At 31.3% G+C, this 27,469-nt stretch overlaps 5 protein-coding genes and 1 long non-coding RNA gene across 8 annotated transcripts in view; 3 read left to right on the top strand and 3 right to left on the bottom strand.

Moving 5' to 3' along the window:
- Positions 1–21: 21 nt before the first annotated feature.
- On the top strand, positions 22–1,871 carry l(1)G0320 (signal sequence receptor subunit 1 l(1)G0320). The gene is made up of 7 exons (XM_015935017.2): positions 22–181; positions 391–606; positions 719–846; positions 1,125–1,256; positions 1,323–1,481; positions 1,548–1,650; positions 1,720–1,871. The coding sequence occupies exons 1-7, from the start codon at positions 109–111 to the stop codon at positions 1,794–1,796; spliced, it is 888 nt and encodes a 295-aa protein (XP_015790503.2). The 5' UTR covers positions 22–108; the 3' UTR covers positions 1,797–1,871.
- Positions 1,872–2,928: 1,057 nt separating this feature from the next.
- LOC107367398 (potassium channel, subfamily K, member 16) lies at positions 2,929–8,658 on the bottom strand. Of its 2 annotated transcripts, none has more exons than XM_015935101.3 (5): positions 7,851–8,658; positions 5,651–5,801; positions 4,996–5,294; positions 4,146–4,356; positions 2,929–4,068 (listed from the first exon to the last, which is right to left on the bottom strand). In XM_015935101.3, the coding sequence occupies exons 1-5, from the start codon at positions 7,860–7,862 to the stop codon at positions 3,716–3,718; spliced, it is 1,026 nt and encodes a 341-aa protein (XP_015790587.1). In that variant the 5' UTR covers positions 7,863–8,658; the 3' UTR covers positions 2,929–3,715. The 2 variants fall into 2 exon arrangements, with proteins under 2 accessions (XP_015790587.1, XP_089122140.1); XM_089266014.1 differs by lacking the exon at positions 7,851–8,658 and adding an exon at positions 5,867–6,248.
- A 4,925-nt stretch (positions 8,659–13,583) lies between these two features.
- On the top strand, positions 13,584–16,323 carry UGP (UDP-glucose pyrophosphorylase). The gene is made up of 2 exons (XM_015934939.3): positions 13,584–14,366; positions 15,089–16,323. Exons 1-2 carry the CDS (start codon positions 13,670–13,672, stop codon positions 15,889–15,891), a joined length of 1,500 nt encoding a protein of 499 aa, XP_015790425.1. The 5' UTR covers positions 13,584–13,669; the 3' UTR covers positions 15,892–16,323.
- On the bottom strand, positions 13,663–15,036 carry LOC112539406 (uncharacterized). The gene is made up of 2 exons (XR_003083244.2): positions 14,778–15,036; positions 13,663–14,680 (listed from the first exon to the last, which is right to left on the bottom strand). It is a non-coding gene; the product is annotated as an uncharacterized LOC112539406 (long non-coding RNA).
- The window catches only part of Myo10A (unconventional myosin 10A), a 26,413-nt gene continuing 15,262 nt past the window's right edge, over positions 16,319–27,469 (bottom strand). Inside the window, exons 17-29 of one of the 2 annotated variants that reach the window (XM_015934938.3) lie at positions 27,025–27,145; positions 20,668–20,771; positions 20,269–20,448; positions 20,000–20,109; positions 19,780–19,930; positions 19,611–19,683; positions 19,455–19,531; positions 19,281–19,363; positions 18,789–19,189; positions 18,212–18,696; positions 18,043–18,129; positions 17,775–17,909; positions 16,319–17,688 (exon numbers count right to left, since the gene is read on the bottom strand). In XM_015934938.3, coding sequence (XP_015790424.2) covers positions 17,569–17,688; positions 17,775–17,909; positions 18,043–18,129; positions 18,212–18,696; positions 18,789–19,189; positions 19,281–19,363; positions 19,455–19,531; positions 19,611–19,683; positions 19,780–19,930; positions 20,000–20,109; positions 20,269–20,448; positions 20,668–20,771; positions 27,025–27,145 — 2,127 coding nt within the window. In that variant the 3' untranslated portion in view covers positions 16,319–17,568. The remainder of the gene's footprint in view (positions 17,689–17,774; positions 17,910–18,042; positions 18,130–18,211; positions 18,697–18,788; positions 19,190–19,280; positions 19,364–19,454; positions 19,532–19,610; positions 19,684–19,779; positions 19,931–19,999; positions 20,110–20,268; positions 20,449–20,667; positions 20,772–27,024; positions 27,146–27,469) is intronic. The other variant, XM_025161899.2, reaches the window with a different exon arrangement.
- LOC149094470 (uncharacterized) lies at positions 21,095–23,475 on the top strand. Its single transcript, XM_089269704.1, has 3 exons — positions 21,095–21,473; positions 21,551–22,629; positions 22,686–23,475. The coding sequence occupies exons 2-3, from the start codon at positions 22,581–22,583 to the stop codon at positions 23,144–23,146; spliced, it is 510 nt and encodes a 169-aa protein (XP_089125830.1). The 5' UTR covers positions 21,095–21,473; positions 21,551–22,580; the 3' UTR covers positions 23,147–23,475.

Below are 27,469 nucleotides of genomic sequence, written 5' to 3'. Positions count from 1 at the left end.
CTGAGAGTCTCAGAGTCTATTAAACTTGTTATTTTTCATTTTCTTACCTGGTTTTATTAATTTAATTTAATTATTTAATTAATTGAATCTTTATATTTTTTTGTCAAAATGATGTTACTCAATAGAATATCATTGATTTTACTGCTTCTCATACCATTAAATCTATTCTCACCGACAATAAGTAAGTTCTTGTTGGCTTGTCCACTAAGATTACCAACTTTGATCAACCGGGTTACTCGTTATGACTTACGTGGCAAGTTAGACTCATGTCATGCTACCTGTTTCATTTGTTTATTAATTGCCATGTTTATTTTATCGAGTTTCTCATTTCATTTTGGCTACCTTGAAATTGTCTAATTTGTGTTATCATTGGCTTTCTCTGTTATCTAGGTTTTCAAGGTGTAGATGCTGCTGATCAAAAAAATGAACCTAATGCCGGTAGTGATTCTGTAGAAGGTGAAGATGAAGCTGCTGTTGAAGAAGATGCTGGTGGTGATGCATTGGTCTCGGGTACTGGAGAAGACGAAGATGACAGTTTATCTTTGAAGCCAAGTCCTGATGTTGATACCTATTTCATGTTTACCAAGCCAGCTGGAAAAGGTTTAGGTGAGAGCTATGCAAATTACTTATTTCCTCATTGATAGATTTTCATTTCCTTATTTAATCTCTATTCTAAATATCGTATATTTTGCTTATAATAACTCTTTTTTTAATTCAGAATTACCTGCTAATTCCGATGCTCACTTCTTGGTTGGATTTGCCAATCGAGGTCAGAAAGACTTCATCGTTGAATCTATGGGAGCCTCATTCCGATATGCCATGGATTTTAACTTCCACATTCAAAATGTACGAAAATTTTTATTCATCTTTGGTTAGCTACCCAGCTTTTTAAATCTCTATGGTGTTAGTTCTTCAACTGAATTTTATCAGACCTATTCTTTTGCTGAGATTGCAAATCTTAAGTTATCTACTTGTTATGCATGTAGCCTTTTCTGAAGTGTGCGTTAAGATGATGTGTTATAGCTCTATATATTTTGTTTGCTTGTTACAGTTTCTCCTTTTTCAATTTCTGCATCAATTTTTTTTGTTCGACTGAAATTTTAATTGATTTTATCTATTTTCAGTTCTCCGCCATACCATACAACAAGGTTATTAAACCAAACGAGGAAACTACATTGGCATATTCTTTCTTCATAAGTGAAGCTTACAGCACTAGACCATATGGATTTACTGTTGAACTTCATTACAAAGACAAGGTATTCTATTAATTTGATTTGACCATTATTTTCACTTTACTAATGCTAAACTTAATTCATTTTTAGGATGGAAATCAATTCATGAACGCCGTGTTTAATGAAACAGTATCGATAGTAGAAGTTGATGAAGGATTAGACGGAGAAACTATTTTCCTTTATATTTTCTTGATTGCATTAGTCGGTTTGCTCGCTTTCGGTGCACAACAGCTTTTCTTCTCTATGAGCGTAAGTTCCAATATTTGTCACAAAATTTTAAAAAATTAACTTGAATGTTTTTTAATCTAAATTTAGAAAAAGCGAATTTCTGCACCTAAAGCTAAAGTGGAGGTTGGAACTGTTAGTACAACGGATGTTGATTACGACTGGTTGCCACCCGAAACTCTTTCAGCTATAAGTAAGATCTGTTCAGTACGAGAAAAAAAATTGTGTTTTTAATAATGTATTTTCTTTCCTTTTTTCGCAGACAAATCACCAAGAAATAAGGCATCTCCTAGGCAACGTAAAGTGAAAAGAGGAACTGGTTCTTCTGAAGATAAATAGTTAATTATTTGAATTTATATAAAAAATTGTATTTTACACTTTAATGGTGCCTATAAAAAGGGAAAAACAAAACAATCGAATGTTCCAAAAATTTAAATTCCAGTTAATGCTACAATGATCTCACTCGTTTGTGCATTATCTTACATTTTCTTAACATTTTCACTTTTCCATAATGTTTCTCAGATTCTTTCAAGATATTTTCGACTTCAAAATTAACACTTGAGCTTGACAACGTACATCGGGTCTATTAATGTTTAATCACCTACAAACACACGCCAAGCACCAATCAGATCAAATATTTTGGGATTGACCGATTTCCCATCAAACAATCGTGGATGAAAAATAAAAATTGCAGCTAATAATGATTCAAGTGCCACGCTAAGTCATGAGACCTTTCTCTATCTCATCATGAGTTTTCAGATTTTAAAAGAAACATAATCTCTCTAAGTTATTGACTTATTGATGAGTTTTCTCTTAAATGTTATGATGAGCAAGGTTACAAGAATAATCATAATCAGTTTCGTTGTAATGTTGTATGTATAAGCTTGTATGATTTTTAGATGTTTAAAAAAGCTCATATTGTTAATTTTTGTCAATTATCTAATATTGATATGATTGCAACAATATGATTCGTTATTTGTGTACCTTTAAATTGAACTCGTAGTTATACTTTGCCCAGTTTCAATTGTTCTTGAATTTAAAATCAATATAATGGCTTTCAATCACAAGTGTAATTATATTTATAAAATTGAAGGTTATTTCTCTGTTTAAAATGAAACTGTGAATCGTTTATTAGATTACAATAACTCCATTTATATTGTCAAGCAAACCGATGATTGGAGACACAATTGGAAAGAATCGGAATTTAAATAATTTTGCTATCAGGATTGGTATTGAAAGCAACTTGCAGAATGAGCATCCAACTAAGCTAGACTATTATTAAATAACCTTGTCATCCTTACATCAGAGTATCTTCATCACAGTAACAATTCACTGAAATTTTTACAATTTTGTCTTGCGATCAAGTTTAGTTTGAAACAGTATTTAAATAAAAATTTAACTTTGAAATCTCAGTCTTTCCAGAATAGTTATTGGTCAATTTAACTAAAATGAACTTTGAGAGCATTGAATCTTTAAATAAATTAAATTAATTGTTTAATTAAGTTGGGGTTTAGAGATGAACCCTCGTATTTATGTAAAATAAAATTTTGATCAATGTTTGTTACATCATGAATGAAAGGAAAAGGAATATGTTGTAGAGAAAAAAGATACAGAAAACAGAAAAAGAGAAATCGGAATTAGATTGAAGAAAAGGATGATGATTGATTTGATAAAATTGATTACTAAATGAAATTGTGAGTATTTAAATATAACAATGTTTCTCACTTCGTTTTCTTACATTTATAACAGTTCCATTGCAAAAAGCAAATGGAAATTTGGCAACTTTCTTTGGTTACCTTATTCGGTAAATGAAAAAAAAATACATTATTGACTAGCAAGTAAATGTATCAAGAGATTCAGATGATGACAATTTGTCTATTGTAAAAAAATTAATCACAATGATTATCACAATGATTAAACATCTGTTGTGCCAATTTAACCATAATCATTATTAGGAGTCAACAGGGTGAAGTCAATCAGCCAAAGTGTTTTGAGTATTTAGACGGAATCGAAAGATACAAATAATTCACGATTTTCCAAATTTTCCCATTTCATTGACCAGGAAACAGTTGGATACAGTTGGAAACAGTCAGTACAATCAGATCACTTAATAAGGCACTTTGGCGAATGAGACATCCAACATGTTTTTAGGAATCCAACGAGCTTCAAGGCACATTATGATCACCGCTGTAAATATTCTCGTTGACCATCAATATATTAAATCGTTTTGAAATTACAATTAAGAGTAATACGATTTGCTATATATAAGTTTTCTTTGTTTCGTCAAGTGTAATATTCACCAGATTACTCAGTGCAGGCGGTTTATCACATGAAACCAAAAATTGTGGTGTTGTTGATCTAAAGTCTGGAGATGATGGACTCGTTGGAGTTGAGCCATTCCCGAATCTAGGTTTATTAGGTGATCCGGCAAAGTTAATTCTTCGAGGTGGAACTGAGATTCTTCTTATTGAATGGACAACATTGCTCAAGTGTTGACTTCGAAAACCTTTACTGATAAAGTTGAGTATCATCGAAAGATAGGCAAGTCCAAATATTATCCAGCAAACTGCAGCTATTTTGTAAATCCAAACCCATTTTTGATAAAATTGACCTTCACATAAGATAAGAATAAACCAAATATATTAGGAAATTGGGAATTTGCAAAAAAAATGTTTCGATTGTATTTACCTGGAACTAAATCACCGAATCCAATGGTTGAAAGTGTAACAAAACAATAATAGAAACTTTCAAGAAAAGTCCAATTTTCAATTATTTGAAAAAGAAATGCAGGAATAATGAGGAATACAATGAACCATGGAAGAAAGAAAAGCATTGCATGTCGAAGAACAAGAAGTTTTTGTGATAAATGTTGTAGAGGTTCCTTTCTAATTTGGCTCATCTGAAAAAAAGAAACAATGATTAATGAAGTAAATTAAAAATGCTGTTAAATTGGCAATAAAGAATGAGAGACAAAAATCAGAAGATAATGAGCTCACTCATTGAATCATTAAGTTTCTTGGTTAAAAATACACAGCCAAATAACCTTAAAAATAACCTCAAGAAATTTAATTATACACATAAGAGAAGCAAAAAAACTGTCACTACCTACATCGCGATTCAAAGCAAGATATCTTCTGATTCCCTCCGAAAATGACCGTAATTTTTGGATATCGCATTATTTTTCAGTAGTTTTTAGATATTATTTGAGTTTATTTTAAACTGAACATTCACAAATAGCAAAGCAAGGCCAATTTAAATAGCAAGCCTAACTGAAATTAATAGAGTGAGTTTGTAAGCTTGTTTTAGATTTGATTAGCCAAAATCCCGAATTCAATTCGACTCAATTTGATTTTTATGTATATACGATCCGAATTCAGACTAAAAACATATAAATGAGTGAAATTTTCTGCTCTCTTGTTTAGATGGGTTGAAAAACAACATTAGTCTGCAAATGAGTGGCTTGTTTCCAGCATGAACAGAGTAAATGGACAAGCTATAGTGATCTTCATCTCTCATCAATATAAAGCAATATATTTACCTTATTAAGAAAACATCGACTAAATCGATCACCGATAGCTCCTAATAATATACCGGTCATTGGAATGCCAAACAGCGCATAAATAATACAGAATATCCTTCCTGCAGGAGTTGATGGTGATAAATGTCCATATCCAACTGTTGTTACAACAGTTATGGCAAAGAAAAAAGAATTAAAAAAACCCCATCTCATGGCGTATTCGGGGTCAAGAACTGATTCTCGTTGACCAATTATATTTAACATCTTTAAACGTCGATCCTCATTATCCTCATTCGTTAAATTCATGTCTATTAAAATATCTAATTGAAGAAAAGAGAAAAAATAATGTAATTGTTAAAATAAATATCATGATACCAAACAAAAATCATTGCCAATACTTTTCATTGTGACCAACAAAATTATAATTTGTATTGTGCTAAATTGAGACATTTGCTTGTTGACATTGAACAAAATTTACAGTAGCTATCATTCGAATCAACATTTGGAGCAGAAACAACTGACTTTGCAGTAAATGAAATTCTAACATGTTGATTCAGTCTACAACTTTGAAAGAAGTTCAAAGATAAATTGTAACTCTGATTGTGAACTGTTTGCTTTGATCAATGATCACAAAGAAACTGTAAATTTCCACTGAATTTTCTTTTAATAAACTTACCTTTAATTTGTAAAAGTGTATCTCGTTCTCTCTCTTTATCCGCTTCTGATTGAGCTGATTCAAGAATCATGAACACGGTTCCTCCAATCACAACATACAGTATGAAGAATAGAAGGAGGCAAAATAATTGCCGAAGATCCATTGAAATTGCCTGTGAATGATAAAATGACAGTCATGGTTAGTAAACTGAAGATAATATAAAATAATCATATTGACCTGATCAAAGGTCGTCATTAAGGCATTAATAATTGACATTTGGTTATAAAAATCCAGAAGATTTTAACACTTTGTTCATCAGGTACAAATAGTGAAATATAATTGAGTTGTAGCTTTCATCTCAAATAAGATTAAACATGCAAGAAGAATAGTAAAAAAATATCTTCTCGGTGTTTTGAGTTTCACGATATACAGAATGTGGAAATTAAATATCACAGGGAAAACATTTCAAATATAAAGTCCAATTTGGCGACATAAAACATTCAAATATCCATTTATGCTTCCAGACACATGATTAACACTTAACAATAAATGGCACGGTGAAGGTATATTATCCTGAAATAAATTTATAGAAAACACTAGATTGGTTTGGATTGATGTCAATACATTTTGTTTAACGGAAAATACTGTTGATCTGATGACACATTGGTTTAGAGTGTGAGAAAAATATTTTTCATAAAATCTATGGATTAACACCTTTGGCTTAATATCTTTTGGTTATATCTTTTGCAGGTTTAATTATATTTTGCTGAAAAGATGAAGATGGTAAGATAATAACGTTAAAGCATAAAATGATATCAATGTGTCTAAAATTTTGAAGCATGACTAAAATGTTATAATTAATGAGCAAACATTAACAGTTGAGTTCAAATTTTATGCCTTGGTTAGCTTGGTAATGCGTTTTAACCCACAAATGTGTATCTTTTTTTTTCGCGCAAAATATTATCAATAATAAGTCTAAATTTTTGAAATGGCAATAATAATCTAGACGAAAGTTTGCCAAAATTAAGGTAACATTATTAAATTGTTGAGATCATGAGAATGTATTAAATAATCATTAATTAGATGATGTTGGTGTAAAATTTAAGATTTTGGGTTAGCAAGTTAACAAGGTTAACCTCTGTGTGTAAGGAGACATAAAAAAACGGTTAAATCTGGTTAAAAATGGATCATTGAAGATTCAAAAATACCTTTATGTTTCATGCAAGTTCAATTTTAGCTGACATTGTGAATCAGATAGATTATAACAATTGCTTTGGTAATCTTTTAATGCTGTTAAATTAATACAATAGAGACTTGCCCAATTTAAACATTCAACTAACATGATATGAAGAATAAAGGAAAACAAAGGTTTAGGTTAAAATAGAAAGTAACTAAATGACGATTGGAAAGTTGGCAATCGTAATTAAATTTAGCCTTGAGTTGGTTAAATGTTGATTTCAAAGGAACTTTTTGGGTTAACCTTTAAACCTTTTACCAGCAAGAAAACTGAATCAAATGAGAAAAATTTGAGCAAAGTTGATGAAAACTTGACCTACAAAAGCAGAATCAAACACGAAAATTTTGAATTTTTTGACACAAGTTTATTATTAGCAGTTAATCAAGTCGAGAACTTATTATTGACGTTTCTGTCATGCTGCTAATTGAGTCAAAGAAAAATGTGATCAAACATTGGAAAGTTCAGATTACTCTTTGATTTGTGATTCAATTATTGAAACACTTTTTCGTCAATCGCTTTGATCAACTAACATTTGCTGCCAATTGTGACCCAATGAGTTAGTAGTAAATTCGGGTTTTGTTTTAAAGACAACACCCAAAGGTTGACCAGCAATCCGATGGTTTGCCTGATTAGTTTGCAAAATATTTACAGTTGGAAATACGAGTTCATAGCAACACTTAGGATTTCATTTCCAAAATTTCAGCAATTTCGAAATGCAAATATTGCAAGACGAACAATTGAAATGTTGATTAGATATTTGACTAGGAGAAAAGCTAAGGATGACTAAAGTTAAATGAATCAAGACAAATAACAATGAGAAAATCTGGAATTCTGAAAATATTTCGCACCATTCATTTGTAGACAAGGTTATCATCTATGGTTGCCTGATTCTTTTAATCCTAATCAATGAAACTCCAAACTCAATAACTTCTGGGTGAAATCACTTGAACAAGCCTAACCAATTAAAAGGTTATGGTATCTCACCTTTGGAATCATTTTTAATCCTGTTAATCCACAGAATTCAATCGATGACTAAAGTAAATCCAAAAACAACAGGTTGCTTTGAATGTGTGTAGATTTTGAGTTAACACGATCACATCAACTGCGAAGTGGAAAGTAAACCACAACCATAACAGTTCTGATTAATCACATCTTTGTAGTTTTAATAATTGATCAATGATGAAATAACGTCAAAGGGCCATTAAACAAAGTTTGGACAATTCAATAAATTTAAAAAAAAAACAGAAGCAATCAAGACTCAAGTCATAAGAAATATCACAAATTTTAAACTATCCCAATCATTGTTCACTGTTGACCCAAAAAGATACCAGAAGACAAACGGAAGCACACAGGACAAAAATTGAAAGACACAGGTGATTATCAAAAAACTGGACACAACACTATTGTAAAATTTAACGATGATGACGATGAGGACGACAATTGATGATCATTACTGTGAGGTGATGTAAATTTTACTGTTGAGGACAATGCTGTTAAGGATAAGAATGGGTAGACGATGATAATGTTAATTGTTACTCTCCTTTAGTTTTCTTATTTTATTTTCTTAAAATGTTTTCTTTGTTCAAAAAAACATTCGAACCTTGTTTTTTTTTCTTCTCTGTTTCTCTCTCTTCGTCACATTTGCCTTTCTTTTGTCTCACCTCTTCCCTTTCTCTCTCTTCTTCATCATCGTCTTCATCTGATGATTATGATGATGACAAAAAAGTAAGGTAAAGGAAACAAAAAAGACACAGAAGAGAAAGTGAGAGCAAACACCAAACTCACAATGTTTTCTCAATCTGTCTATGTCTTTCTGTGTCTTCCTTTGCTCTCTTATCTTCCCCTATTTACGCCTTTTCTCTGTCTTTTCATTCCCCTTTCACTTTCACTTTTATCTTCTCTTTTGTCGCCTCTCTGTCTAAATATTTTTCAAGCCGTTTCTTTAAACCAGAGCCAAAGAAATGGCAAAATCTGAACGAAAAAAAGTATTTCAATATTTCTTTTCACTGATTTTCAACTTCAAATCAAATTATCACCATAAGGAGGATTACGACCTTTTCACCAATTATCCCTTAATCATGGACGATGGAGATATCAATGGTAAATCGGATTCCTGAATGAACTCAAAACTTCTAACAGCAATAATTTGATCAAATTTCACATCTTCCAATGTTTACCATGATGGTGTTGATGACTACAATTATGGTGATCCAATGAACGAATGTAAATGAAAGGTTGATAAATTGAAGTTGGTTGTTTGCTTCAACAGACAACATCTTGTTGACCTTATCCAATGTCGCCGGATTTTTTGTGAAAAAATGGTTGTTTTATTTTTGGAAAGGCACTAAATTGTCACTTTTTTGCTCATCTTTCTTTAGTTGGAGTTTATCCAGAAGAGTGAGAAAGGAGAGAGAGAAAGATTTAAGGTAGTGATAAAGAAAGAGAGGATGAAAATTTATCTGAATCATGGGATGAAAACAGATTGAAATCAACATGAAAAACAACAAGAGCAACAGTGAAAACAATAGATGAAAAAAAGGAAACTCAAAGGGTCATAAAGAAAACAAAATTACAGATTGTTGTTCGTATTCTTAGAAGGATTAAACCATTTTTAATACTAAAATAGATGAATTCAATTTAAAATCTGGTTTTACAGTCAATTGCGTAGATACACTGGTACAATGGCATGTTACCTTATGATTTAGTGGATAAACCCAAATATCATTGATATACCATTGGTAATTGTTGTAGGAGCAACTAGACCAGAAAAGGAAACCATTTTATTCATGTTGCTCTTTGATCGAAATTGAATATTCCTAAAAAACAGATTTTAAAGCTTACATCCTGAAAACAATTGTAATTGAATTTATACAAACAACAATCTACATATTGTCTGTTAATCAAATAGCTCACAATTAACCAGATTTTCTGGATCAATTATTTAACCGGACTTTCAGTCTTGAAACTTGAATGATTGTTGGTTACAAAATTTCAAGATTTTTAAGTTCCTTTGGTTCTGTAGCAAAAATTTAAATATTTGAACATATTGAAGCACTTGTTGTTATCCCGTTGAAAAGCAAGTTTATGTTAAAAAGATTCAATTATTCACATAATCAATGAAAACTAGCACTAAATTGTTTAACCGAAGAAGGTAAATGTCAAACATTCGAGCTATGTTAAGATACTTTTCAATGACATTGGTCACATTTTGGATTCGGTCAGCATTCAAAGTTAAACTCGAAAAGTGGTGAATTTTTGTCTTCAATGTAAATGATTTGAGAATCGTTGAAAGAGGTTTGTTACTAAAAGGACACAATTAACACATTTATGCATCAAGCTTGCACTCAAATGGGCAAAAACGGGTGAAAAGCAATTTCATGCAACACTAAACTCTGTTGGTTTGTAATGACATAAAAACTGAATCTATTTGGGCGATTAAAAAGTTTTTTTGATCGATAGTTTTCGAGAAAAGCGAGTGCAAAGTTGAAACTTGGATCGCTTTTTGTACAATTATGGAAGCAGATTTTTTAATGAAACTCATCGTTCTGATGTAACTTTCAATAATCAACCGCTAAATGTACTTATTTTGAGAAATAAAGTTTTCTATTTTCTGCACAACCCATAAGTTGATTTTCAATCAAAGCGACCGATTTCTGTGACCACAATATTTAGAGATTTGAAACTTATTATTGGTCCATTAAACTCGACCAAGATGTTAGCCATCATTAAAGAAACCTAATTGTCCTGAAATATTGTGTAAAATCATTCATTTTTCATTATAAAACAATAACCTCAATCAAAAAGCAATGCATTTGTTGCTAAAAAGACACAATTGACACAATTGTAACATTTATGCAACAAACTTGTGAACAAAGTGGCCAAAAACGGGTGCGAATCCATTTCTTGCAAATTAAAATATGCTAAATTGTAAGGAAATAAAAACTGAATTTATTTGTGTGATTTAAAGATTTCTGTGATCAGTAGTTCTCGAGAAAATCAAGTTCAAACTTGAAACCTCGATCGAGTTTTGTACCGTTGTCTGAACAGATTTTTTCCATACAACTCATTTCTCTAATGTAAATTTAAATGTCTAACCAGAAAATGGACTTATTTTGAGAAATAGAATCTTTCGCTTTCTGTAAAAGCCATAAGTTCGATTTTCAATCAAACGGACCGATTTCTGAGACCACAAGAGTTAGAGATCTGAAACTTGTTTTACGTGCATAAAAATTGTTTGCACAAATCATGAATTGAATATTTTTTTCCATTTATAAACAGCTCTCTTGATATTGGCCATTGACCAGAGAAGTTCGAACCTCAATATTTCGAGAATGAAACCACCTATCATAATCAGTCTACGGCCAAATACTAGATCTCATTATGGGCTATAATGAATTGAAATATCAAATTATTCAAGATTCTACAATGAAAGTTATAGCATTGGTGTACTTATGTTACCAGATTTTAGACTTGGTTGATGAAGTAAATTGGGTGCACAAACACAAATCATTATTAAATGAATTAACTCAGATTTTACTGGTGTTGGCTCATATCATATTACAGTTCATAATAAAATCTAATGTTTGATCAAAGAATGGTGATGACATGTGGTATCAATCTCGAACTATCGAAGCTCAAACTTTTCAGGTCAATGGCCAATATCAAGAGAACGATTGATAAATTGAAAGAAATATTCAACCCATGATATGTGTAAACAATTTTTATGCATGAAAAATCAGTTTCAGATCTCTAATTCCTGTGGTCACAGAAACCGGCCCGTTTGATTGAAAATCGAACTTATGGGTTTTATAGAAAAAGGAAAACTTAATTTCTTCAAATAAGTTCATTTTCTGATTAAGCATCAAAATTAATTTAAGGGAAATGAATTTCATAGAAAAATCTGGTCAGACAACTGTACAAAGGGCGATCAAAGTTTCAACTTTGACCTCAATTTCCTCGGACACTGGCGATCGGAGAAGTTTTTTAATAGTACTTAGGAACGTAGTTTTTATAGTTCTACGAACTTACAGAGTTTAAATTTGAAAGAAATTCATTTTCACTCTTTTTTGTCCATTTTGTTCATAAGTTTGATGCATAAATGTTACAATTGTGCTAATTGTGTCTTTTCAGCAACAAATGCATTGTTTTATAATGAAAAATGAATCATTTTACACAATATTTTAGGACAATGAGGTTTCTTTAATGATGGCTAACACTGAGTGTTGAGAACCCTGGCCCTATTGAAGGATGAGCAATATGGACAGTTGGTGTTTTCAATACCGTTTTACAATATATCATCATTGTCAAGAATGAAATAACAAATACAACAATTAATAAAGCATTGTAATAAAGAAATAAAATTGGACTATTAGTGAGTAAAGTAGCAGCTTTTGTAAGATGAAATGATCCACCAGCTCCAGGAATAAAAATCATAGATGATATTTCACCAGCAATAACGATATATCTTGATAGACTACCAAGTTAAGCTGCGAAGATGGTCGATATGCCTAATCCAACAAGTGTGAATCCAGCCCAAAGACAAGCCTCATTGCTATTAGCCCATGGAACAGAAACAACTACACCAAGCAAAGTAAGTAACAAACTGAGGGCTAATAATTTAGTTTCACCTACCATGAATGTTAATGGAATTAAGATCAATCGATAAAAGGAGAAACAAGACCAGAAAACAGTTGCAAGTAAAACACCAGTCTTTTTGTCCATATGAAGATCGGATTTGACTGAAAATGAAGCTCCAAGGGAACCTGTAAAGTCAAAGGATTAATCAATTAAAATAACTTTGAGACTCAATATCTCTGGAATGGCAACACTTACAATCGCCGCTGTTTCACCAATTATTTTATCTTATAATGGGCTGTTTCAAAGAAATAGATCAAGAAAATATCATTCAAGATCATACAAGAAAAGTTCTAGCATTGTATTACTTAATTTGTCAGATCAATGTTTCATTTATTATGTTAGATGCTTATTCAAACACAAATCTTATGCTGTGTTGAAAGGATATTTGTCTGTACATGATTTTATTTTCTCAGCCATTTCTTAGTCATTTAATAGTCATTTAGTAACTCTTGAACGATTGATTTCGAACTTTACAAAATTTTCTTTTTCTGAGTTGAGATTCTGTTAACTAAAAGCCGCTCTTATTGATCACTGCATTGCTAAGAGTGTCGTGACATTATTCACGTGAATACGGTAATTGTTATATGTATAGCATAAAAATAGAGTACAAAATTAACATGGTTATAAAATAAAGCTTTAGGATTGTTGATTGTATATTATTTTATTAATATTTTTGTACTTAATTATCTTCCGAGTTCGGAGTAACGAGATAAATCTCTGCTAATTCACAGGTACATTACAATTTAACTGATGTTTAGTTTTCAAGGGCAATTAATTAATATAACTGTCATTGGATAAAGATTCCAAAGCGATTAAGTTAATAAGATGAAGTGAAATGAAAGAGTATCGTTGAAGTTATTACTATTAATTACAATACATTACACAACAATTAATAATACAAATATCTATTTATCTTTACTTCAATATCAATCTCTCCTAATAACATTTGAGGCTAATCAACGCTTTTTCCTTCATTATTAGATTATATTTTGTTTTACCCTCAATAATCGTATAACCACAAGTACAATTTTGATAATAATATAAAAGTTGAGCTAGAAACGAGCAAAAACACTCTTAGCATTTTGTTGTTTCTCGGTGCTGACTGAAGAAGTATTTTATTCTATTTTCCTTTGTGCTTTTGCTTTGTAATTTGATTGGAGTTAACAATGACGGTTACAAATCGTAAGATTAGTGGAGCAACCGAGTTCCGTGAATTGACCAAAAAAGATGCTCCAGCGGCCCTTAAATCGGAATTGGAAAAAATTGTTCGAGATATTCCCAGCCCTCAACGTGAACGTCTTCTTGATGATTTCGCAGGCTTTGAGAAGCTGTTCGCCAAATATATGGAGGAAACTGGTCCATCCATTTTATGGGATAAGATTGAGCCTCCACCACGAGATGCAATAATTGATTATCGTGATTTACATGAACCCAATGGTGACCAGGTAAAGGCATATTTGAATAAATTGGTTGTGGTAAAGTTAAATGGAGGCCTTGGTACTTCAATGGGTTGTGTTGGGCCCAAATCTTTGATCGCTGTACGAAATGGTTTAACCTTTCTTGACCTAACTGTTCAAAATATTGAACAGTTGAATAAAAAGTATGATGTTGATGTGCCACTGGTCCTCATGAATTCGTTTAACACTGACGCCGATACCGAAAAAGTGTCAAGAAAATATCGAGGTTGTAAGGTCAGGATTTACACGTTCCTCCAAAGTCGTTATCCAAGGCTTAACAAGGAAACTCTACTACCAATAGCAACCAGTATTGATGGTGACGCTGAAGACTGGTATCCTCCTGGTCATGGTGATTTTTACGATTCTTTCGCCAAATCAGGCTTACTTGCTGATTTTATTGAACAAGGTGAGTTGTTAGAGTATTTTGTGGTGAAATTTACCTCCAATCCTGCCAGTTGTACCTTTGTACTTTGATAAAATTCCTCTAAATATCGTTTATGAAAATCATCTCACATCTTGCCAGTGAAGTTTCAGTCAGGGGTAAGGCATGATAATGTAACCAGATAGATATGAGTTAGTCCACAAGCCATGATGAGCAAGGATACCGTGATTGCAAATATATTATTATCAGTTTCCATTTCTTGTTTTGAGTGTGATCTGGAGAGCTTTTGGATAAGATTCATTTTCATCTGTCACTTGGAAGATTACAATGAGGATTGCCTGTAAGCAGAAGATAGACTGAAAGTTAGATTTTGCAAAGAATCGAAAAATTTGACACATGCACTGAATCTCTTGGACACAGGAATATTGAACTTACAAAATGATATCACAATAGAAGTAAAAATAACGTTGTAATTTATTATCAAGTCCTCAGAAGGTAAACTAACTGCTAAATAAGCACTTAGTTAAAAAACACTTTGAAATCCAGTGAAAGAATTAGCTAAAACAATCATAAAAAGATAATAATTTTAACCGATCACTAAAAGAGCCTTGTTGATAAGCTAAATACCAACTGTAGCATAGAAAGCACTCTGCGAGCACAAAAGGCATAATGATTGGCATTTTTAAAATCGTTGTTCATAATTCAATTTTTTATCTTTATTTTTTATTTTCAATTCGTTTTGATAGGTAAAGAATATGTGTTTGTGTCAAATATTGATAATCTTGGTGCTACAGTCGACATCAATATCCTCAAATATCTATTGGATACTGATAAAGCCCATAGGCCTGGATTTGTTATGGAAGTTACTGATAAAACTCAGGCTGATGTCAAGGGTGGAACTTTAATTCAATATGAAGGTAAATTACGGTTACTCGAGATTGCTCAGGTACCAAAGGATCATGTGGAGGAATTCAAATCAGTAAAGAAGTTCAAAATTTTCAACACTAACAACTTATGGATGAGCTTGAAATCAATTGACAAACTCGTTGCTAGCCAAAGTATCCACATGGAAATTATTTCAAATCCCAAACACTTAGCCAACGGTTTGAATGTTATTCAACTGGAAACAGCTGCTGGAGCCGCTATGAAAGATTTTGAAAACTCGATCGGTATTAATGTACCTAGAAGTCGTTTCCTTCCAGTTAAAAAAACCCAAGATTTACTCTTAATCATGTCAAACCTTTACTCTCTCAATCAAGGAAGTTTAACCATAAATCCAGCTCGACCATTCCTAACAGTTCCTCTGGTTAAATTGGGCGATGCACAATTCGCAAAGGTACGCGATTTCTTGAGAAGATTTGCTTCCATTCCAGACATCCTTGAGTTGAATCATTTAACCGTCTCTGGAGATGTTACTTTTGGTACTGGTGTTAAACTAAAGGGTACTGTTATTATTATTGCCAACCATGGTGATCGGATCGATATACCTTCTGGTTCAGTTTTGGAAAACAAAATAATCTCTGGAAATCTAAGAATTTTGGATCATTAACCGATCAAACGAAGAACCGATCATTCAATGAAAGTCAAACCATTTTTGACTCCAGGCTTGAATACACGAAAAGTTGACGAAAGTCGAGTAACACAATTTTAATTGTAGAAGCCGAAATCAACTGCCGAAGCCATTGAAGCTCCTCATCCCATTTGTAGGTATAGAAGTGTACTTTTTTAAACACACCCTTTCAACACTTGTCACTGGAAATCAATTTGATAAAATTCAAACTACCATTTATACATCCGATAGACAGCTTGAGTTGACTAGAAATTCAAGTTGTCAAAAAATACATCACTTTATAATGATTAGATTATGACGGAACAATTATAATTGTAAATGGCTACTTCTCTTTCCCTATCAACATCAATGTAATGAGAAATTGTAATTCTTTCATGAGTGAAATAAACTAGATTCAGGTGTGAAATTCAAGTTTACAACAGTTTCACTTTTATTGAAATTTATGCAATAATTGAGAAAATAAATTAAAAAAAATGGAAACATGTATAAAGTGCATTTAAAAATAGATTGTGATAATAGGTGAAACCGGAATACCGAAAGACACGAGAAGTGAAAATATATCAAATGCAAAAGATTGAAAAGTGCGTTCAAGTTAAGGTGACATTTGAATTAAACTGAGGAAAAGTTAATTAAATTGACTTAATCAAGTAAATCAACTTAATATAACCAGAGATTGAATGAAGGTAAGTGGTTTTGGCTTGTTGAGACACAGATATGTATATCAAGTGCATCATGATGAAATCAGATAACATTCAAGTGAAGTCTTGGTTTGGAAAAGAGGAAAATTGAATTTCAAGACAAATTTTCCTCAACTATATTGAAATATATTGCAATTGTCTTATTATCTAATTTTGTTACTTTACAAAATTCAAAAGATTGATTGATCGACATATTGATTTGAAGTCACCCTACTTGAATACAACTTTTCATTTGATATTGCAAATTCAAATTTCGTGATTATTCAAGGGCATAACAAATAATGTACAAAAATAGTATTCATGTTTTTCAACATTGGTCAATATTTAGGAAGATGAGAATGGTCAATAAAAATTCCCGATACAGAATTCAATATTACTCCTTCTTGGTAATCGTTGGTAAATCTTTTCAGTTTGCGATTGAGGTAAAAATTAAGGCAAGGATTGAACCAGTCTTTTGTTGGTCTTGATTTGTCAAATAGATGTATATTTTACAGAAATTAACCAGACAATTAAAAAACAATATCTTAGTTAATCGCAAACAAAAGTAAAGTTCTGGATTTCCTTATCATTTTCATGTAACTGGATTTATTCTGGTTCTCCATAAAATTAATCAGCAATTGTAGAGTTCATCTTTATCTTCTTTTGGCACAAATAAGTAAATCATTTTAGCAAATGTGGAAAATGGTTGCATCAGGAAATGTCTTGGAGCGATTTGTAATTCATGGTTAATTTTTCTTGTAGTCAAAGTTTAGGGTTCAATGTCTTCCAGATAAGTTTATGTGTTATGATGATCATTTTGATCAGTGTTGTTGTGTAAAAAACGGTTTGCGTGTGATTACATGTCAAAATGGTGCGGAAACATTGGCTTGGTGAAGATAACCCAATGTTGTAGTCATAATGATGAGTGATAATGGGATAATACCGCATCGTAAAAAAAGTAGATTCGGTTAATTAACAATTAACTTGAGTAATTTGAGTTTGCATTTCTTGAAATAGTTGATACTTGTTGTCCTCTTTCCCCTTTGTCAGAGTTTTGAATGTCAATATATTGTCTAATAAGACGTGAGATTTCATGAGCCTGTGGAAAGAGAAAAAAATTAATCAGAATCAAATATGAAACAGAAAAGATTAATACAAAATCTTAAGCAAGATTAAGGGACTTACTTGATCAGTTTGAATTCTTGTTATTTTATAAGTCATTAAGTTACCACATTTCATATCAAGGAAAAGAGCTTCATCTTCAGCTCGGATTTTCCTAGTCGATATGATTTGATCAAATGGATAATCCCAAATAGTTTCCTACAATAATAATGAATTTAAATAAAATTTAATTAATCAAGTTGAAGAGGTATTATATAAGATATTCTAGTTTTAAATAAGACCTTAAATAAGATCATATTCAAAAAATAACTCAGTAATTTTAAGCACTTACGTGAGTTAAAATATCTAAAAAGTGTGCTCCTTCTTTGTTCAAAGCCAAAATATAGTCAGGATGGTTAGGAGAATCAGCTTGAATATGCTGTAAAGAGATTTAGAAAAATTTTACATAATTATCAGATTGCTATAAATCAAGTCAAGGTGCATCATTCAAGTTAACTTACCCTGATTGCAAAGAAACAAGAGCCAAATAATGGCCATTTTTGTAAAATATCTAAACACTGTGCTTTTGCTTCGGTTGTTGTTAAAGCTCCCATATCATTCCAATTAGATTGAACCATTTCAACCCATTGAGGTGGACGAATCTCTTTCATTGGTAAAATAGGTTTGGGTAAAAGATATTTAACTTCGTCTTTTGTTGGCTCATGGTCCATATTGGCAGCTCGGTGAAGAAGAGCAGCAATACGAGAAATATCAGAAACTTGATTATCTTTTAAACGTTCCCCTGGGGTGATTAAAAGTAAACCTTCCAGGTAGTCAGGTGCAACTTGATTGAAAATAACTTCAATGTACAACTGGCAGTCAAGTCTTAATGGATAATACCACACAGAACGGCAAAAAATTAAATAAAATGTCTGTCCATTCTTAAGTAACTCAGTAGTAACATCCAAGATGTACTCCTCTCTATTCAGAGGCATTGTATAAAGATCTAGATAGAAAGAAAAAAAAATAAAACAAGAAATTGAATAAGTGACGAATAATCAACCAGCAATTAGAAATATAATTGAGACTACTAATTACCTCCGTCTATAATGCAATAGAGTGAAAATTCTTGCATTTCAACTGGATTGTTAACATTGAGCATTGAACATATTTCCTCGATAATATCGGAAACAACGGTACTTGATTTGGTGTTGATTATTCGTTCAGTTCCTCCAGGTAATCTGTACATTTGTCTTTTTGAGTTTCTTCCTGCAGCAATAGCAGCAATCTCTTCGATACTTGGGACATTCTTACGCCCTCCATATTTCATTGTTTTACGCAAGTTTTGTAAACAAACCATGGCTGTAGCGTAATATGCTCGTCGTTTATCGTAAGCTGAAGTCTCAAGGAATTTGTGCAGATAAGGTCGTAAATTTTCAGAGCAATCAAAATAAGCAGCAACGATTGAAAAAAGTCTCCATCCTCGTTGACAGCTATCACTGTAATATAGATAAATTAAATAGACGATCAAGATTTAATAAGTTGTAATTAAATTGAGAGGCAATGAACTTTATTCATTAAGACACTTACAGTCTTGCACTTTTGTTGTTGGTGGTTTGTTTCATCAGTTGACAATAAACTTCATCTCTGAGTTGAGGCCATTGATAGCAGTTCTGATAGAAAAAAACAATTTAATGAATTCAGTCATTATTATATCAAAGTAATAAGGAATCATATTTGTTCAGAATAGTTTAGTAAACTTACCACTAGAATAGTGTAAACACAGTCAACTTCTGTTTGATTTTTCAATAACGGAAGATCGCCCATGAACCTCATGATTGCTAAATTTGAGGGAAAATAATAATTTAGCAAATAATTGATTCATTCAGGTACGTCATGGAAAATTTTATAGAAACTTACATGCAAAACATTCGATGGCAATTTTGTTCAATTCAGGTGGACTTAATTTGAGCAAAGAGTTGGTAATAGGAGCCTGTAAAAAGAGGAAAGATAATTATTAAAATTGCCAGTTCGATGTGTTCAACAACTTTGATAGTGACAGTAAAAACGGCTAATAGCCATTACAAACCTTCGAGAATTTGACAAGGTCCGATAATTCTCTCCAAGTCCAATCAGAACCACTTCCATTTTTCTTTTTATTTTTCTTCTTTGACTTCAAACTTTCTAATAGTTTAATTGATCCACTGAAAGAACCATCAGCACTTCTAATCAATTCATACCTGAACAAATTGAGGAAAGAAAAGCACAATTAATATAATTAAATTCAAATGTGGTAACATTCAACTTACTTGTCAACTACATCACGGAAATTGTATAAAGCAAATTGAAGTAATGAAAATTTGCCATCATTGATATTTGAACTTTGAGTTATATCACTTCTATTGTCATCCACATGATCCTGTTGAGATGGAATGAAAAGAAAAATGAGAAAAAAATGATTAATTAAAGGATAAGCAATAACATTAAGGTTTTGTTTTTAAATTTTTGTGGTTCTTTAAGGGTGAAGAACACATAGTTAATTGAGACGAAATTGAATTGAGGTTATTAATTAACATACAATTCGACTTTCTACCCATGACGAGCAACCATCACGTCCTGATTCACTTGCAGGATGATGGTGATTATTGTTGTGAGCATCTCCATTGGTTATGGCCTGTGATTTAGATGAATTTAACCGTTTATCAGATGATTCCATTTCTTTGGCATAACCGTTTTGTCTAGAGGATCGGATTTGCTCCTAATTATAATCAAATCACCGAGAAAACAAAAGAACCACCAAGAAAACACATAACATGAAAGGGAAAAGGTGTTGGTAGGACAATAAAAAAGATGTAAACAGGTGGACAGGACAAAAGTAAAAAAGAAACATGAATGAGACATTTTGTATATCTTTTGGTAGCAACATATAATAGATATAAAAATTGATACAAATATAGTAATTAGTTGAATTTCTTACCATTTTTTGTAAAAGTTCACTAATTTGTTGACGATTTAATGTTACAACATATTCACTAGGAAAGATTCCACTTTCACCACTTTCCAATATACCATATAACCAGCCTGGTTTGGAAATGCAACAATGAACACAAAGAAAAGAATGAGACAACAATTAGTAAACAAATAGATATTAAATTACGTGGTTGGTTGATAGTAAAGAAATTAAATGAACAGAATGTAAATTTATATTGTAGGTGATGAGATGATGATTAATAAAAATGTTTGTCATTGAAAAATAAACCACGAGTGAAAATATTTTCAAGTAGAAGTAGCAGTTTTGTAACAAGAAAAAGGGAGGAAGAGTTAAATTAATTTTAAAGCAATTTTAATGTTGGCGCTTTAAGAAGGCAGAAGAAGAAAAACCAATGAGAAAAGGGTTGGTAATGAGTAAGTAAAGCTTACCCAATTTTCAATAAAATTAAATCAGACGATGATTTAATTTGTTTTTCAACTCACAACTATTTAATACAGAGTTTTTCTAGGAATTGGTGATGAACACAGGTTGATAAAATGAGTAATGTTGCGTGAAAAGGAAAATGTTTTTCCACTTATTTTTAAAAGAAAAGTTTCTTCGTTTAACAAGGTTAACCAACAAAGAGTTATGAGAATGGGTCAAAGGTAAGGTTTCGGTTTTTCAACTGTTTTTTTCATGTGAATCCATCAACAAAAGAAACAGAGAAAGAAGGAGAGAGTTTAACAACTCAGGTAAAAGCAACTAGGAGAACCAGTTTGGGTAAAACTTGCAAATGTAAGAGTAAAAGCAAGGTGAGTAAATTTTTTAAAAAAAAAATTGAAGAGGATCTTAGGATTAGCCATATCACGACTATTCTTTATTTTTTAAGAGACCCTTAGGGAATCTCGTCTTAGCAACTCTAGGTCTAGGATCTCACGGATGCTGATGATGGATACATTATGACTAGACTGTTTTATAGCATCTTCAGATGCTTTGTTTATGTTCGCAGCCCAATACCAAAGTGGATCCAAAATTGCCAGTAACCTTTGCCGTTCCATAGAAATGGCAATAATTTTAAAAGTCTGAAGTCAAAAGACGTAAAGTTTAAATCAAGATAGGAGCACAACAAAATCCAGTACAAAATGGCCAATAAAATGTATCGAGGTGGGCTTAAGTGATCTTGGAGCTTTAAAGATACTGAAGAACTTTCGTGAGTTTTCGATTCGTAATTTATGGTCACTGATAAATTTACTTGGAAGATGGAAACAACCTGAGATCTGGAGTCTTATATCTATAGTTGAGCAACTCTATTGTCATTGGAAAAGCTAGTAAAACTGGTCAGTAACCAAGAGATTTACTTTAAGGTTGATCAATGATTATGTACGAATAGTTACAATGATTCAACATTAGGTTTATTTCATGCTATTGTTACCTTTAATACCAATTGCTAACCAAAGAACCAGCTTGAGTTGTTAATAGCACTCAGCAATTTATAAGAGCTTAAAAATTTGTGTAAATAATTATTATCAAAGGTAATAATGTTGCTAAATCAAAAATCTCTTTGGTTACAAAAAAAAGTATAACTACAGCAAATGGGCAATTCAAAGTGTTATTTCATCATGAACTTGAAGATTTATCGTCTAAATTTGGATCAGCAGGTAATAAAGTCAATAGTGTGTTACAAAATTAACACTGATTTTGTGACTAAATTATCAGAATTAAAAGTTGATTCACTACGGAAAACACTTGAATAATCCTTGAAAAGTGTGATGAATAACCATAGTTTTATGGAATTGACGTCTTGATGAATAAATTGCGATCCAACAAAGGAAGCTAATCATTCATGTTCATAAATGAATTTTAGTAGTTTTCGTTTATATCCATGTTGAATAGTTGATTTTGCTGATTTACTTCCAAACATGATTCCACCAATGATTCGAGTTTTGACAATTTTCTTGATATTTCCAGGTATTTATGGTTGAACCTTTAAAATAAACCCCAGTAACCTGTTTGTTTCTCGTTAGCTTTTCTTATGGTCAATGGTCAGTCCAATATTTCTGCTGTTTCACCCTCTTCGGAATCATATTTACAGAAGTTATGTTTGAATGTTGATGAGTACAAATCAATGTTTGCATCCATTCTTGATTACAACAGTGCTGTCAATCGCAATACAATTGCTCGGATGATTACATGGGTCGATTGGTATTACAAAGCCTACAATAGATATAAGTGGGTCGTAGATTTTGCCATTGGTGCTTTAACCACATTTTCCGTTTTTCTTCCTGGTGGACCTTTGATTCCTATTGTTACCAAAGTGATCATCTCTCTTGCCATGAATCCAAACATGAGGCGATCAATCACGGAATCTATGTATGAAGTTTGGGCGATGATTCCACCTTCAGGCTCAGATCAGTATGATGTTGCTATGGAAAATTCAGTGGTGATTGTTCGTCAACTTGCTGTTCCTACAGCTAGGATGTTATAACGATCGTCTGAAAATGTTGATTTGATGCCCATTATTGGTTCACTATCTCAACTCTTAGCTGATTTCAAGCGAAAAGCTTTAGCTCATAAACCCTTTTGAAATACCTTTGTTACATATTGGAGTTGAAACAGACTATGATTTTGGTGAGTGATTTTTACTATAATCACCGAAAGTGAGAACTTAGAATATGAAACCATGTAAGATCAATGAAATCGCAAAGGATATAAAATGTTGACACAGAATAACAATACATTGGAGATAATTACAGAAAAGATTCAATGATCTAACTTGATCAACCTTAAGATGATTAAAGTTAATAACAAGGGTAAGCAAGTTGATCTTTTACATAAAAAGTAAGTTGATTTTCATTAATTTACACCGAAACATGTGGCATAAATTAAATTAATAATCTTAAACACTGAAATTATTGACAGTTTTAATTTTTGGCTTTAATCAGAGATGTTAGTTGTCAAAATAGATTCATGAAATGTCTTCATTACTTGTAAAGAAAGCTTTTGACAAATTGTAAATTTAAGTTTCCTTCTGTCTTTCGTATTCCTATTCATACAATTCATAACAGTTTAGAAGTGCTTTGAGTTAATTAGAATTATTTAGAATCTAAAAGTTAATTTCTTAAGAGCAGCTATTTGGATTCGTAATTTTATTCATCATCTCAGCTCATTCTAATACTTCATTTTAAATGCAAAATTTAGTATTGTCATTGACTTTGTATGGGAAGAAACTTGAAATGTCAATTTAAGTGTATTTGGACGCATTACCAACAAAAGTTGGATTTTTTGTTGCAAAAAGGTAAAGCAACCTGTTGACCAAATCTTATCCTCCTCAAGATGTCAAATCCAATTTCGGGCTAAAGTTAAGGTCAACCTACAACCAGAGCGCAACAAATGGAATAGAGTGAAGGTGATTCGAATGAGTCATTACAGTAAGGGTTAATTATGTATTTAAAATAGCTATTCAAATACATTCATTAATCACAAACCACAAATTTTCAGAATGATAACATTGAAACAAAATAAACTGTCATTGGCTTTTCAATGGAGTTTCATTGTTTTTGTTTCATAGTTTCATTGACAATCCAAACAAGAGTTTTACCCTTTATGATTATTAATTAACCCAGATTTTAATGTAAAAATTTTCTAGATAAAAACACATTTATTCACATTATTTATTAGAGAAACTATTTATCTAATTCAACTCAATTATTATTCATGTTTATCCTGTTGCTTGCAATTATAAAATTACCTACAATAACTTCAATGTTTACCATAACATTCAATTTATATTAAAATTGAAACATTTGATCTCATTGAATCGCCCGAAAAGAGCGCAATATTTGATTAAAAATATAACAAAAATGTGATTAATTTGAATGCTACAAAATAGCTTTTATAAATGGTAATAATAGTCAATTTATATTGACATTTGATCCGTTGATTGTTACCTTGATTCAGTGAGAGATTGAATTTGATTTGAACCAATTTTCATAATGTCAATCGCAAGAAAAGCATTAATGAAGTAAACAATTAAAGCAATTGAAATGAGCTCAAATATGCTCGTTATTAACCAAAAATAGTAAATTATTTGAAAGCTAAAAATACCTAACAGAGTCAGTTTACATTTGCATAAAATGAGTTAACAGAGTTGAATCAAAATTGAATGATTAAGAAATGGTTATTGTAACAGCAGCAATCAACAATCAGTAAAACATTCACGAGAAGGTTATTTTTTCATAACTAATTGCAATTTTCAAAGAAGCAATCAATTGATCAACGAAATGAGTAAATGACAACTTTTGATGTTACGATGAAATTAATTCAACTGAACATGATTTAAACAATGAAAATATCCAATTGAATCTTTCTCTCAACATTCAATCACTAAATTATTGATAAAATGTTCAAACCTCAATATCCAATAATACATTGAATTGCAAACGAAAGTGTTCAAATTGATTTGTGTGCAAAAAATGCATTTAATGGTAAATTGTCAATTTGTTAAGACTTTTACTAACAACAATTCAGTAATTATTAACATTAAAAGTGCTATTAACTTTACGATTACCGTTATTATTGTTATTATCATTGACTTTTACCGAAGACGATTTTTGGTGGTTACAGATTTGGATAAATTATCTTCATGAAATATCACTTTCAAAATGATGGAAACATCTCATTTTTTCAACTATTATTTTCATCATTTTGATTGTTCTTTATGCACTGCTAATTCACCTTTTTTTTGCTATTTTAATCGACCTGATTCGGTCAACCGTTGATCATCATCATCATCTTTCTGATGATTATTTATTTGGACGAATCTTTCAATTTTATTAGTCTCTTGATTGTTATTATCAATGAATCTATTTAATAAATCATTGACAAGAGACACACAAAAAATGGTCTTCTTGAAATCTATTTTTACAATTAGCTGAAATTAAATAGCTGATTGTTGTTAAACAGATTGGTTTATATGGATATTTTGATTCGTCTGTTGTTCAACTATTAGGATAATTTTATCATTCAATTACAAATGGATTGACATTTATAAAGTAATTGATTTTAACAGAAGCTAATCATCCTGATAATGTTAATAAAAGGTGAAGCTTCTCTCATCAATCGTTTAATCAATCAAGCCTAAAATGAGACTTCATTTTTAATGTATTTGTTCATTTATTTGTTCAATAACAATTTATAGTTGATCATTACTTGTTATTATTATCATTAAAACCAGTGATCTTCAAATAATAATGATGAATGATGGTTAAAAATCATTGAAAAACTAGACAAAGTGAATCCATTAGGTTTGAAACAGTCAACATGAAAAAACGGAAAATTTTAGATACAATAAAGAGGTGAATGCAAATTGTGACTCAAATAGTTAACTATAATCAACTAAGAATTGCAAATTGCAACAATTTACATTGTTACGCCAAACAGGTAAATGATGTAATGATGGCGACTCAAAGTAACCAGGTAAAGATAGTTGAAAGCGTAGGAAACCAGATAAGTCACAAATCTGGTGTGAAATCAATTGGATTGTCAATGTTTAATCAAAACCAAAATGAAGATGAAAAAGGTTTAACTTAAAGTTAACTCAACAAAAAGTGTTTTACCTTTTACAGCTTTTTTGGGTGTGTAAATGTCATCAATGTTGGTTAAAAATTTGGATGAATCAAGACTTTCATTTATATTAACAGTTTAAAATGCTATCAATAATCATATTCATCTTGTTGTGCGTGTTGAATGACAAACACGAAATGTTAACCTAACATGGTTTGTTCATAAGCTGTACCAGTCAATATAAAGATGTAATGTTAAATTGTTGTTGACAGTTTTAAATTTAATAGCAGCTTTAAAATAGTTAAACACTGTTAGACTAATGAGACTAATTAGTTATCAATATGATCAAAACAATTAGATTTTTAAGAGGCAATCACCGATAATAGACTTGAGTCAAATGTGAGATTCAATTTTGTGTGTTTTTGAGATGCATTTGACAATATTGAGTCAATGACTTGAACTAATCAATATAAAGTCATCACTTTCTCATGACTATTAAATTGTTTGGTAAATTGATTCAAATACTAGATAAAATTTGATGGATGTGTTGAAAAATATTGCAAAAAGGTAATTATTTTCACTGAAAAAATAGTTGATTTACAAACCATTTTAAGGTAAATAATGAACTTTATTTAATGTATCATCATTTGATTGATAGTTGCCAATCAATTGATTGATTAATCATCATTAAATGTTCATCATTTGCTAAGGCAAGGCTAAATTAACTCATCATTACAATATGAAAAGGTTAATGAAAAGATTGAAAAATAAAAGTTGATTATAATTAAATGTAAATCTTACCTTTGGACAGTTGAAGATTTTTATTCTTAACAATACGAATTATGTCGCCTTTTCTGAAGGATAAGATTGATGGTTCATGAGATGAATAATCAACAATTGCTTGTACATAATCCGCTCCACTCTGTTGATACAGAAGACAAGGTTAAACAAGATTAACACACAATTAAAAATAGATGAACAATTAAGTTAATAATGGAAACAGGCACGCAAAAGAGTCAAGAGTTTGATGGTTTGTACTGTCAAATCTGTGTTTGTTGGTTAATCACAATTGATTGGTTGTAAACAAAATGTATACTAAATATTGTTAATCCAAGATGTTAGTAAAAGAGGGAAAAATCAAAGGATAACTTTTGATGAAAACCACATAAATACAGACTTATGAACAGTACAACAACAAAAAACATCAAATCATGATCCGGGATTCACAGGATGACACGGTTCAACA

Source organism: Tetranychus urticae, chromosome 1 (assembly GCF_039701765.1).
Source record: "Tetranychus urticae isolate SD_2017Ah chromosome 1, NJAU_TeUrti_SD_1.0, whole genome shotgun sequence".
Lineage (NCBI taxonomy): Eukaryota > Metazoa > Arthropoda > Arachnida > Trombidiformes > Tetranychidae > Tetranychus > Tetranychus urticae.
The sequence above is the reverse complement of the archived record's forward strand: the minus strand, read 5'-3'. Positions and strand labels throughout refer to the sequence as shown.